The 12,928-nt window shown below is 44.5% G+C and overlaps 1 protein-coding gene across 1 annotated transcript in view; it reads right to left on the bottom strand.

The window, feature by feature from the left end:
- nphp4 (nephronophthisis 4) overlaps positions 1-12,928 on the bottom strand; it is a 214,315-nt gene that overhangs the window by 27,907 nt on the left and 173,480 nt on the right. The window contains exons 20-25 of the mRNA XM_071348201.1: positions 9,453-9,679; positions 7,472-7,661; positions 7,022-7,105; positions 6,445-6,601; positions 6,054-6,130; positions 5,544-5,629 (exon numbers count right to left, since the gene is read on the bottom strand). Of these exons, the coding sequence (XP_071204302.1) occupies positions 5,544-5,629; positions 6,054-6,130; positions 6,445-6,601; positions 7,022-7,105; positions 7,472-7,661; positions 9,453-9,679 (821 nt within the window). The remainder of the gene's footprint in view (positions 1-5,543; positions 5,630-6,053; positions 6,131-6,444; positions 6,602-7,021; positions 7,106-7,471; positions 7,662-9,452; positions 9,680-12,928) is intronic.

Below are 12,928 nucleotides of genomic sequence, written 5' to 3'. Positions count from 1 at the left end.
GGGGTGTGATTTGTGACGCAGCCCCGGGCTAGGAGATATCATAGGAATAATTTTCATTGCGTCGAGTTCCAGTTGACTCTGATAATGGTGATTCCAGAATGAGCTGTGGCTATGGAGGTCAAAAGATGCCTCTTAAGCCTAATCATCCCTCCCCTGAGATTACAGGCCGGGGAGAAGAGAGAAGTCGGCCTGTTCGGAGATTGATGAGGAAAATGGATTCTGCCATGTGAAGCAATCAGCCTGGTGAATCCGACATACTGATTAAATCAATGAGATTAAGGCCCCGCATGAGCAATCTAATCAGAGGATCATCGCCGGAACCAACGGCCATCAGTTTCATCCACACTGGGAAGGGTAGGATGGGGTGTGTGTGTGTGTGTGTGTGTCAGTAGCGACCCGTTTATTAGGGCATTAGGGGATTGGTCCAAAAATTTATAAAAAAATTGTCCAAATATATTATTTGTACAATTTATATGGATCCAATAATTTTTTGTACAATTTATATGGATTTTGCTTAAAATGCTCATAAAAGTGTGGTAAATGTGTGTACATTTTACTGTTTCAAAAATATATTGTTCAAAATAAGCTGTTCAGTTACTTACTACTCTGCCAGCAGCAGCCTGGTGTCCAGTGCTCGGATTGCATTGCCAGCTTTTACATTGCTTGTTATGTGGGTGGGGGGGGGGGGGGGGGGTTCAAGTCAATGCACAACGTAAACGGACAACAGTCGAAGGATACAGGGATGCAATAGCTAGAACTTTCTCACAGACCTGGTAGGACAAAAAAAGCACGGCTCTATGGCTGTCAGCAAAACTTTGTTTCCCCTGCTGTTCATCAGATGCTTACTAGTGGCAACATGTTGTGTGGACTAAAACAAGATAAAACCGGGTGTTTCACAAAGCATGATCAACTTAATTAGCCAGCTACAGTAATTAGCTACCGGTAGTTTGCTATCTCGCATGCCAATTTCATGTGCATCTGAACTAATAACTTAACATTTGAATTATTGAAGATGCACTATGCAGAAATCACTCTGCCATTTCCTGGTTGAAAAATTCTAAATGGTTTGCATCATTCCAGTTTATTTGACAAAACAAGGAAGTATAGTGTAAAGAATCATTGACCATCTAAACCGCTGTTAAATATATTTTCCATAACCAAAAATATTTTATTTTCAGCTGTTTGAAGCTGGTGTTAAAAAATGACATTAAAATATGCAAAAATGAAACTTAATGGGAAGCATAGAAATAGTGCACATAGAACATACAGTGGGGAGAACAAGTATTTGATACACTGCCGATTTTGCAGGTTTTCCTACTTACAAAGCATGTAGAGGTCTGTAATTTTTTATCACAGGTACACTTCAACTGTGAGAGACGGAATCTAAAACAAAAATCCAGAAAATCACATTGTATGATTTTTAAGTAATTAATTTGCATTTTATTGCATGACATAAGTATTTGATACATCAGAAAAGCAGAACTTAATATTTGGTACAGAAACCTTTGTTTGCAATTACAGAGATCATATGTTTCCTGTAGTTCTTGACCAGGTTTGCACACACTGCAGCAGGGATTTTGGCCCACTCCTCCATACAGACCTTCTCCAGATCCTTCAGGTTTCGGGGCTGTCGCTGGGCAATACGGACTTTCAGCTCCCTCCAAAGATTTTCTATTGGGTTCAGGTCTGGAGACTGGCTAGGCCACTCCAGGACCTTGAGATGCTTCTTACGGAGCCACTCCTTAGTTGCCCTGGCTGTGTGTTTCGGGTCGTTGTCATGCTGGAAGACCCAGCCACGACCTATCTTCAATGCTCTTACTGAGGGAAGGAGGTTGTTGGCCAAGATCTCGCGATGCATGGCCCCATCCATCCCCCCCTCAATACGGTGCAGTCATCCTGTCCCCTTTGCAGAAAAGCATCCCCAAATAATGATGTTTCCACCTCCAAGCTTCACGGTTAGGATGGTGTTCTTGGGGTTGTACTAATCCTTCTTCTTCCTCCAAACACGGCGAGTGGAGTTTAGACCAAAAAGCTCTATTTTTGTCTCATCAGACCACATGACCTTCTCCAATTCCTCCTCTGGATCATCCAGATGGTCATTGGCAAACTTCAGACGGGCCTGGACATGCGCTGGCTTGAGCAGGGGGACCTTGCGTGCGCTGCAGGATTTTAATCCATGACGGCGTAGTGTGTTACTAATGGTTTTCTTTGAGACTGTGGTCCCAGCTCTCTTCAGGTCATTAACCAGGTCCTGCCGTGTAGTTCTGGGCTGATCCCTCACCTTCCTCATGATCATTGATGCCCCACGAGGTGAGATCTTGCATGGAGCCCCAGACCGAGGGTGATTGACCGTCATCCTGAACTTCTTCCATTTTCTAATAATTACGCCAACAGTTGTTGCCTTCTCACCAAGCTGCTTACCTATTGTCCTGTAGCCCATCCCAGCCTTGTGCAGGTCTACAATTTTATCCCTGATGTCCTTACACAGCTCTCTGGTCTTGGCCATTGTGGAGAGGTTGGAGTCTGTTTGATTGAGTGGGTGGACAGGTGTCTTTTATACAGGTAACGAGTTCAAACAGGTGCAGTTAATACAGGTAATGAGTGGAGAACAGGAGGGCTTCTTAAAGAAAAACTAACAGGTCTGTGAGAGCCGGAATTCTTACTGGTTGGTAGGTGATCAAATACTTATGTCATGCAATAAAATGCGAATTAATTACTTAAAAGTCATACAATGTGATTTTCTGGATTTTTGTTTTAAATTCCGTCTCTCACAGTTGAAGTGTACCTATGATAAAAATTACAGACCTCTACATGCTTTGTAAGTAGGAAAACCTGCAAAATCGGCAGTGTATCAAATACTTGTTCTCCCCACTGTATATACAGCTCCTTAGACTTGCTTTCAATGAAAATGACAGATACAGTACCAGTCAAAACTTAGGACATACCTACCCAGTCCAGGGTTTTTCTTTATTTTTACTATTTTCTACATTGAATAATAATAGTGAAGACATCAAAACTATGAAATAACACATGGGATCATGTAGTAACCAAAAAAGTGATTATTTAAACTAGCCACCCTTTGCCTTGATGACAGCTTTGCACACTCTTGGCATTCTCTTAACCAGCTCATGAGGTAGTCACCTGGAATGCATTTCAATTAACAGGTGTGCCTTGTTAAAAGTTAATTTGTGGAATTTCTTTCCTTCTTAATGCGTTTGAGCCAATCAGTTGTGTTATGACAAGGTATGGGTGGTATACAGAAGATAACCCTATTTGGTAAAAGACCAAGTCCATATTATAACAAGAACAGCTCAAATAAGCAAAGAGAAAAGACAGTCCATCATTACTTTAAGACATGAAGGTCAGTCAATACGGGAAATTTCAAGGACTTTGAAAGTTTCTTCAAGTGCAATCGCAAAAACCATTAAGTGCTATGATGAAACTGGCTCTCATGAGGATAAGTTCATTAGAGTTAACTGCAACTCAGATCGAAGCCCAAATAAACGCTTCACAGAGTTCAAGTAACAGATACATCTCAACATCAACTGTTCAGAGGAGACTGCCTGAATCAGGCCTTCAAGGTCGAATTTCTGCAAAGAAACTACTACTAAAGGACAACAATAATAAGAAGAGACTTGCTTGGGCCAAGAAACATGAACAATGGACATTAGACCGGTGGAAATCTGTCCTTTGGACTGATGAGTCCAAATTTTAGTTTTTGATTCCAGCCGCTGTGTCTTTGTGAGACACAGAGGTGGTGAACGAATGACCTCCGCACGTGTGGTTCCCACCGTGAAGATTGGAGAAGGAGGTGTGATGGTGTGGGGTGATTTGCTAACAACACTGTCTGTGATTTATTTAGAATTCAAGGCACACTTAACCAGCATGGCTACCACAGCATTCTGCAGCGATATGTCATCCCATCTGGTTTGCGCTTAGAGGTATTATCATTTATTTTTCAAACGGACAATGACCCCTCACACCTCCAGGCTGTGTAAGAGCTATTTGAACAAGAAGGACAGTGATGGAGTGCTGCATCAGATGACCTGGCCTCCACAATCACCTGACCTCAACCCAATTGAGATGGTTTGGGATGAGTTGGATCGCAGAGTGAAGGAAAAGCCGCCAACAAGTGCTCAGCATATGTGGGAACTCCTTCAAGACTGTTGGAAAAGCATTCCAGGTGAAGGTGGTTGAGAGAATGCCAAGAGTGTGCAAAGCTGTCATCAAGGCAAAGGGTGGCTATTTTGAAGAATCACTTTTTTGGTTACTACATGATTCCATATGTGTTATTTCATAGTGTTTATGTCTTCACTATTATTCTACAATGTAGAAAATAGTAAAAATGAAGAAAAACCCTTGAATGAGTAGGTTTGTCCAAACCTACTTCGTCAGATTGAACCCGATGGTCAATCTGACAGAGCTCCAGAGTTCCTCTGTGAAGATGGGAGAACATTCCAGAAGGATAAACATCTCTGCAGCAATCCACCAATCAGGCCTTTATGGCAGAGTGGCCTGACAGAAGCCACTCCTCATTAAAAGGCACATGACAGCTGCTTAGAGTTTGCCAAAAGGCACCTAAATACTCTCAGACCATGACAAACAAGATTCTCTGGTCTGAATGCCAAGCGTCACGTCTGGAGGAAACCTGGCACCATCCCTACGGTGAAGCATGGTGGTGGCAACATCATCCTGTGGGGATGTTATTCAGCGGCAGGGACTGGGAGATTAGTCAGGATCAAAGGAAATAAATGTTGCCCATGCTACGTCAATGGGCCGCGCGGTGCATTCTGGGCAATTCTGGGACAAAGAGCGCTCTCCTTCAAGGAGTGAATGAGAATCTATTGGGCGCTAGCTCAAAAACCCAACACTACCAAGAAGAACAACATGACAAATCTGTTATGAGATGTGAGATCTGTTCTGAAGTAGACAAATCCACTCATTTGAAGGGGTGTTCACATACTTTTGTATATATAGTGTATGGTGGGGGAGGAATAATGGTCTGGGACTGTTTTTCATGGTTCGGGCTAGGCCCCTTTGTTCCATTGAAGGGCCATCTTCAGCATACAATGACATTCTAGACAATTCTGTGCTTCTAAGTTTGTGGAAACAGTTTGGGGAAGGCCCTTTCCTGTTTCAGCATGACAATGCACCTGTGCACAAAGCGAGGTCCATACAGAAAAGGTTTGTTGAGACCGGTGTGGAAGAACTTGACTGACCTGCACAGAGCCCTGACTTCAACCGCACCGAACACCTTTGGGATGAATTGGAACGCCGACTGCAAGCCAGGCCTAATCGCTCAACATCAGTGCTCGACTTCACTAATGCTCTTGTGGCTGAATGGAAATAAGTCCCTGCAGCAATGTTCCAACATCAAGTGGAAAGCCTTCCCAGAAGAACTGAGGCTGTTATAGCAGCAAAGGGGGGACCAACTCCCTACTAATGCCCAACATTTTTGTAATGAGATGTTCAACGAGCAGGTGTCCACATGTAGTGTATCTATGTGTGAATGTGTCGTGTGTGTGCTTATGTAGGATACATACGTGAACACTGTGACGAAGAACTTTCGGATTTGCGGGCTCGGACTGCCCGGCACTTTTAAATACACATCTTGAGGCTCCCCTTGTGCCTGTCAAAGAGAAATCACATTGAGGTTTATTGAAGCATTCAGTGGAAATCCACTCTTTCGTGGAATGTTTTCAGTGGCCGATACCCATGTTATGCAATTACAAATGTCTTTCAAAACACAGCAGTTAGCCTCTTTTTGAATTCTGAAACCTTGCACATTTTAGTTTTCCTTAGCAAATCAGTTCCATAATTTAGTATCCATTCCTCGGGGAACACCTTTTCGTTTCATCCCAGCACTAACAATTTAGATGAAACTAATCAAGGGCTCGGTGAACAGATGATTAGTGCTGGGATAGATAGAAATGTGAACCCCCTGAGGTTACCCCCGGGAAATGGAGTGAGAGCTGCCGTCGTAATTAACTCACACACCCCAGTTTCAGTGCTGGCCCGATTATCAGAGCAAATTATTCCATTCATTCTCTTACCAACATCTTTGTTTCACAGATGACGTTGGGGTCACTGCAGCGCACTGAGATCTGAAACCCAGCATCTGTGTCTCCAACTGGTGGCCCCGGCCGGGCCAACACGCCAGACAGAGAGAGAGAGAGAACATTGGAGAGGGAGAGAGATAGAGGGGGATAAAAGAGAGGGAGAGAGAACAAGCTGAGCATTTAGTGTACAACTGGTGACGAGTGTGTGTGTGCGTTTGTGTCTGTGACTGCATCTCTTTCTCTGTGTGTGTGTGTGTGTGTTTGTATGTACAGTATGTATGTGTGAGTGTCTGCAATTGCCTTCTGTGTGTGTTAGCGTGTCTGTCTGTCTGTCTGTGTGTGTGTGTGTGTGTGTAGCTAGGCTAATGGGGCTAATAGTGGGCACCTGGCGTTCTCTCCCAGGGGGGCAGGCGCAGGGCCTTCTTCAGAAAGGACAACTCTGGCTGGTAGAAGCGGAATGTCTGGTCAATGACGTGCGGCGTGGGCTCCACGCTCACCTGGCAGATGGCCAGCGGCTTACCATCCTCTGCCCTGAATGTCACCTGCGAGTAGAGTTGGGGAGAGGGAAGGGTGGACGACAAAGGAAAGTGGAGATTTCATATTGAAAAATAATAATGCTTACTGCTGCCTGTAGCGAAAGTAAACAACAGATTATCGTGGATGCTGTCACTACTGGCCCACATAGACAACTCAAGGTAAGAGCAATTTAAGGTAGAGGAGAATGCTTTATGTATAGCAGTCTTGATAGTTACAATAAACTTAAGACATATACTATTTGAACCCAAGTCTGGTATTAATACACATTGTTATAGCATGCAAAGACAGGACCTCTCATTTGCGTTATCACGCATGCATGCACACACACACTGGACATCCTTTAGAACAGAAACCGCATTCATTCCAATGCAAAAAAACAACCCCTGGACATGTTTTTATCCAGAGGTTGGGTTGTCCATGTATACCTTGATTGACTTGGCCAGCACAGTATTGGACAGATGTTTCTTGGCCACCTGAGTACTTCTGCCACTGGGTATGAGACTCGGCCCCTGCAAGACGTAGATAAACAAACACATAAATAATACATGTATACATCTTTTAAATCGACCAAGACAACTGGGAATGTACAGCCGGTTATAAAACTGTAAAGCACCAGTGTACAATCTGTAGGGACAGAGAAAGCCGATAAGATGTGCGGATAAGAGAAACTCTAACTTGGTATTGTTAACCTACACTCTCAATGACGTTAACCCAATCACATGGCATTAATCCTATTATATTTACCCTATATTTGCATTTTCTCACCCTAGTAATAGAAGTCAGGCTCTGGCTAATATCCCTGGGCGAACTGATGAACTAAAGCCTGTGTTCTAATGTCTGACTGGCAGGGTTGTCTTGGCGATGCATTAGGTTACCTGGGGAACCACAGAGTTGTCTGAGACGAAGGTCTGGTATTTGAGGGGGACGTGCACACTCTCCTTGGGCCGCAGGTACACCTGGGGGGCAAGCGTGCCCTCTTTGAGGTGGAACATGTCCTCCTCCAGGGGGGTTAAGGTTTTGGTCAGTGTCTTGAAATACCTCCACTCGTCACAGTCCGTTATGACACTGAACAGACAAAGGGGAGTGAGAGAGAGGACTGTTAAAAGAGAAAGGGATGGGGGGGAGGAGAGAAGAATATAGGAAGAGAGAAAGATGGAAAGGTAAGATAAAGGAGAGAGAGAGATGAGAAGATGAAAAAAGAGAGAAAGCAGCATCCTCGCTGGTCAGCAGTCGGTCACACTTCCAAAGGCCAACCGTTTATCGGTGCACTGCTCTTCTTTCAATTACATACGGCCTGATTGGTAAACGGTAGGCAAGTCATTATAAATCTTCAAACCTCTCCACGTAATGGATTCCCGGGGAGAGATCTTGGGGAACAACAAAGTAACACAGACTGGCGGTATAGGGAAGTTATTTCTTTGAGTACACAAATTTAATGCGCAAATACATAAAGGAAAAGGGAGCTGCTTTTAACTTCAAAGGCTCAACCTCCAGGCATGGAGAAGGGACATTTCTCAATAGACAATGAAAAATGTATGAATTTTCTCCAAAACCCCACATTCTAAATAAAGGCTGGAGCTAGTCGACCATTTCAATGAGCTCTTACTACTACAATTTCCCATTCTCCAGTCTGGTAGCTAATTAGAGAACAAAACTTTACACGCAGACACACCTTTTTGACAAGTATAAAAAAATTGTATGTGTGCGTGCGTGCATGCTCAGTAGGGAATGAAAGGGCATCAGGAGCGGAGAAAGAGAGAACAAGACACACACAGAGAGAGAAAGAGGAGAGAGAGAGCGAGAGACACACCCAGAGAGAGAAAAAAAGAGAGAGGGAGAGCGAGAGACACACAAAGAGAGAGAAAATAAGAGAGAGGAGAGAGAGAGACACACAAAGAGAAAGAGAGAGAGAAAGAGAAGAGAGAAAGATGACACAGATGCCTGATTAATAATACAGGGCCCACCCTGTGCTAGCTAAGATATATATTTTCCGTTCCAACTATTGTAGATGTGTAACCAGGCCAGCACAGTACATCTCAGTTTGGCTCAGTCGTGTGAAAAGGGTAATAGTATAATAGTAAGCATCTATGATTTGATAGAAAAGACCTCAATGTCTCACTGTTTACTCTCTAATGCCTCTTCGAGAGACGGCAGCCGGTTCTGTGTTAAACGTGTCGGCAGCGGCGGTGTGTCATATCTGGTGGTTAACGTTGGCACGCAGCCCTTTAAGCGGCCAGGGATAGGAAAGCTTGCAGATCCGTAGCACAGCTCTGGTGTTTCCTGATCCCCAATTAGACCCGGAGAGCCTGCTGGCCGGTGCTAATGCTATAATGATTCATTCCCCCATCACACCGCTACTCTCCTCCAGTCCTCCCTCTTCTGTTTATCAACATGAAGGATGCTTATCCATCCAACACCATGCAGATCTGAGAAGAATCCATAATGGGAGACTATGGTGGGGGAGTGTGGGGTGTGTGTAGTGGGGTATGTGTGGGTGGTGGTTAGTGTGTCTGTGTGTGAAATAATGGGTTATGGGGAGGAGGGAGAGAGAGACTGTATTTCTCCAGCATTATCTATGTATCTGGTTCAAGGGCAATTGATAGCCAGTGTAAGACTTCACCTGTTCTCTCCTGGTTAAATGTGCTGTGGAATATAAACGAAGTCAGATTCTGAATATAATCGAGTATAAACTGAATATAAACGAAGTCTGATGGTATTTTGCAGCCTGCTTAAATACAATTGTTTACAATATTATTTTTCTCTCTCAACCCCCCCAATATAACACACAAACTCTAACAAACACCACACCCCACACACACACGCTCCACTCCCCCCAGCATCCCTTCCCCCGCATACCTGAGCTCGGGGTCTTCGCTATAGATGGTGACGGTCTGTGGGGTGTTGAAGGGGTTGCGGAGGATGTACTCCAGGTACTCGGCGGTGCCCAGCGTGGCGTAGAGGGTGTGGTGTATGGTGATGGCCTGGCTCAGTATGTGGGTGATCCCTTCTGCCTTACTGCGTTCCCTGTAGGCATGCATCAGGCGCAGGTCCCGCGCCAACTGGGCACGCTCTGCTCGGCGGCCCTGAAGGTAAAAGAAGTGGAGAGACCATAGAATCAGTGCTTTATTTGAGCTGGATCCTGCCGGCACCGCTCATATTTGACTTTGTTTGTACGGGCACTCATTTGCCCAGATCCGGTACCTCTTGCGGCTCGATTCATTTATTGTCTCACTGTTAGTACTGTAAACATTATAATAAAAGCGATCAGAGTTAAATCAATTGCCTATTCGTTATATCTCCAGCCCCCCAAGAAAACCTTCACGTAAGAGTGTGATGATACTACTGTGTAATCATCCTATCCTGCCACACTGATTTCAGACCTGATCTCTTATTTGTACATACAGGTTATGGGGTAGGCCGGCCTGGTAAGTAACTGATCTTGAAACAGGTTTAAGTGGTGGTCGGCTAGTGAAGAGGTCCCTACGTAGTCACATCACGTAAGCCTAGGCTAGCTACCTGTCTCCCTTGTCTACTGATAATTCTGAATTTGAAACGTGGGATAGTCTCCTTGGTAAGATTAAAAAAGGATAAGAAAAGGCAATCTAGTTTGATGACGTTTGTCAAGTCCAACAATCCAAAGAATGATGGTGAAACATCTAACCTGAAACGAGCCAGAGAACTGCCAGAGAGGAGTGAGGCGCCATCCTGATGGCGCCATTCCTTAGATAGCTAACATCGCTGCTAATTCTGCATTACCACTGGCACCTCCACTAGCTAGTAGACCTACTAGCGAGACAGATTTGGCGCGAGAGGGGGAGGGGAGGACAGTGCATCCACCAACGAAGTGCCCGGAGCAGGTTCAATTTGGAGGCTCAGTTCAAGCGCAAGCAAACCAAGCAAGCAACTTGGCTTGTCATGCAAAATACGAGGCTGGGCTGTGCAACATGCAATAAAGTAGGGAGCTTGGGTCTGGAAAAGACTGGAGGGAGGAAACTTGCAAAAGAGCAGGTGGAGTGTACAGTAACCACCTCTGCCTCAGACATTACAAAAAAACTAAGAGCCCTCAGAATCTCTCTGCCAGCGGTTTGGCATTGACAGTCCATGCACGGTCATACAGGCATACAGACAGTACAGGGACACCAATGGTAAAGGAGATATTCCAGGTGGACTGAAATATGGCGGTCAGCAGTGCAGAATGCGAGTGGGGATTTTCTCAAAATAACCTGATTTGTACCACAACCCGTGCCTCCCTGTACATCTCCACCATATCAGGACTACTTTTTTCCCACCCCTGACTAAATTCAACCCAGTCCCCTAAGTGAGATCATGGATTGCTAAAGGACACAGATGTGGCACAGACACCAAGAGCAAAATACGAAAGGGGGAGAAGACGCATGAGGGAATGGCTGTCTTGTGGGAGGTTTTGGAAAACTAAGGTAGGCACATCTTTTCTATTGACTGGTTCTGTGAAGTTAATATCAAGAGCATATTCAGATTATCACAAAGGCAGGAAACCTATACATTCTAATGTGTGTTCTGCTGTATTCTACATTGATGTATTTTATTTGAAGTTATATGAAGTTTGGGTAAGCCCCAAAGCTGAGTAGGGTTGCAACGGGTCGGAAACTTTCCGGTAAATTTCCGGTACATATTCCATGGGAAGTTAAGCCTGGGAATTTTTCATAATTTAATCAATAAAGTTAGCTTATAACAGTGAACCTTTATTGTGGGATACACATGAGGCAATTCTAGGTTTTGTGGCATATTTTGGTTAAACTATCCACAATTCAATGGAATTGCAACCCTTTGCATGCATAGTGCATTCTTCCATCACATGTACAGCTGATTCTCAAGATCTTGCAAACTAATGAAATGCTATTGAGCCACATTAATACACTGTCTGAGCCAATGACTACATGTTTTCTGGCAAGTTTTGATTACAATACTGGGTGGGGTGAAACTATTTTATATGACATACATGATTATTTTGTTAGTAGTAAATAGTAGCCTACAGCAAAGTGTGTTTAAATCATTCCTAACTTGTTAACAATTGCGGCAAGTTAGTTTTTGCTACCATGTGACTCAATGGAGGAACGTAGTCAGAGAAATCCTGATGAATGTCTTGCTCGAGCTGTGTATGCAACTTGTTCACATCTGATGCTCACAGGCAATGTGTATTGGAAGAGATTTCTGAATGTTCTTTGCCCAGCATACACCTCTCCAACCAGACATGCTTCATCTACTAATTTGCTGGCTGCAGAGTTCAACAGAGTTCAAGTGAAGGTCAAGCAAATCATAGAGAAAGTAGACTGTATTGCAATCATCTCTGATGGGTGGTCGAATGTTCGTGGGCAAGGAATAATTAACTACATCTCCATCCCTCAACCACTATTCTACAAGAGCACAGACACAAGTGAAAACAGACACACCAGTCTCTACATTGCAGATGAGCTGAAGGCAGTCATCAATGACCTTGGACCACAGAAGGTATTTGCACTGGTGCAGACAATGCTGCAAACATGAAGGCTGCTTGGTCTAAAGTGGAGGAGTCCTACCCTCACATCACACCCATTGGCTGTGCTGCTCATGCATTAAATCTGCTCCTCAAGGACATCATAGCACTGAAAACAATGGATACACTCTACAAGAGAGCCAAGGAAATGGTTAGGTATGTGAACGGTCATCAAGTTATAGCAGCAATCTACCTCACCAAGCAAAGTGAGAAGAATAAGAGCACCACATTGAAGCTGCCCAGCAACACACATTGGGGTGGTATTGTCATCATGTTTGACAGTCTCCTGGAGGGGAAGGAGTCTCTACTAGAAATGGCCATATCAGTCTGCTGATATGGACAGTCCCATCAAGGATCCTCCTGTATGATGTATTTTGGGAGAGAGCGGTAAGCAGCCTGAAACTCCTGAAACCTATAGCAGTAGCCATTGCACGGATTGAGGGAGATAATGCTATCCTGTCTGATGTTCAGACTCTGCTTGCAGATGTAAGAGATTAAATCCATACTGCCCTGCCCACTTCACTGTTGCTCCAAGCAGAGAAAACTGCAGTTCTGAAATACATCAAAAAGCGTGAAGACTTCTGCCTGAAGCCCATACACACCGCAGCATACAAGTTGGACCCCAAGTATGCTGGCAAGAGCATCCTGTCTGGTGCAGAGATCAACAAAGCCTATGGTGTCATCACTACCGTGTCTCGCCACCTTGGCCTGGATGAGGGCAAGGTTCTTGGCAGTCTGGCGAAGTGCACTTCCAAGCAAGGGCTTTGGGATGGAGATACAATATGGCAGTCGTGCCAACATATCTCATCACCCACAAGGG

Source organism: Salvelinus alpinus, chromosome 17 (assembly GCF_045679555.1).
Source record: "Salvelinus alpinus chromosome 17, SLU_Salpinus.1, whole genome shotgun sequence".
NCBI lineage: Eukaryota > Metazoa > Chordata > Actinopteri > Salmoniformes > Salmonidae > Salvelinus > Salvelinus alpinus.
This window is presented reverse-complemented; position numbering and strand designations above follow the sequence as displayed.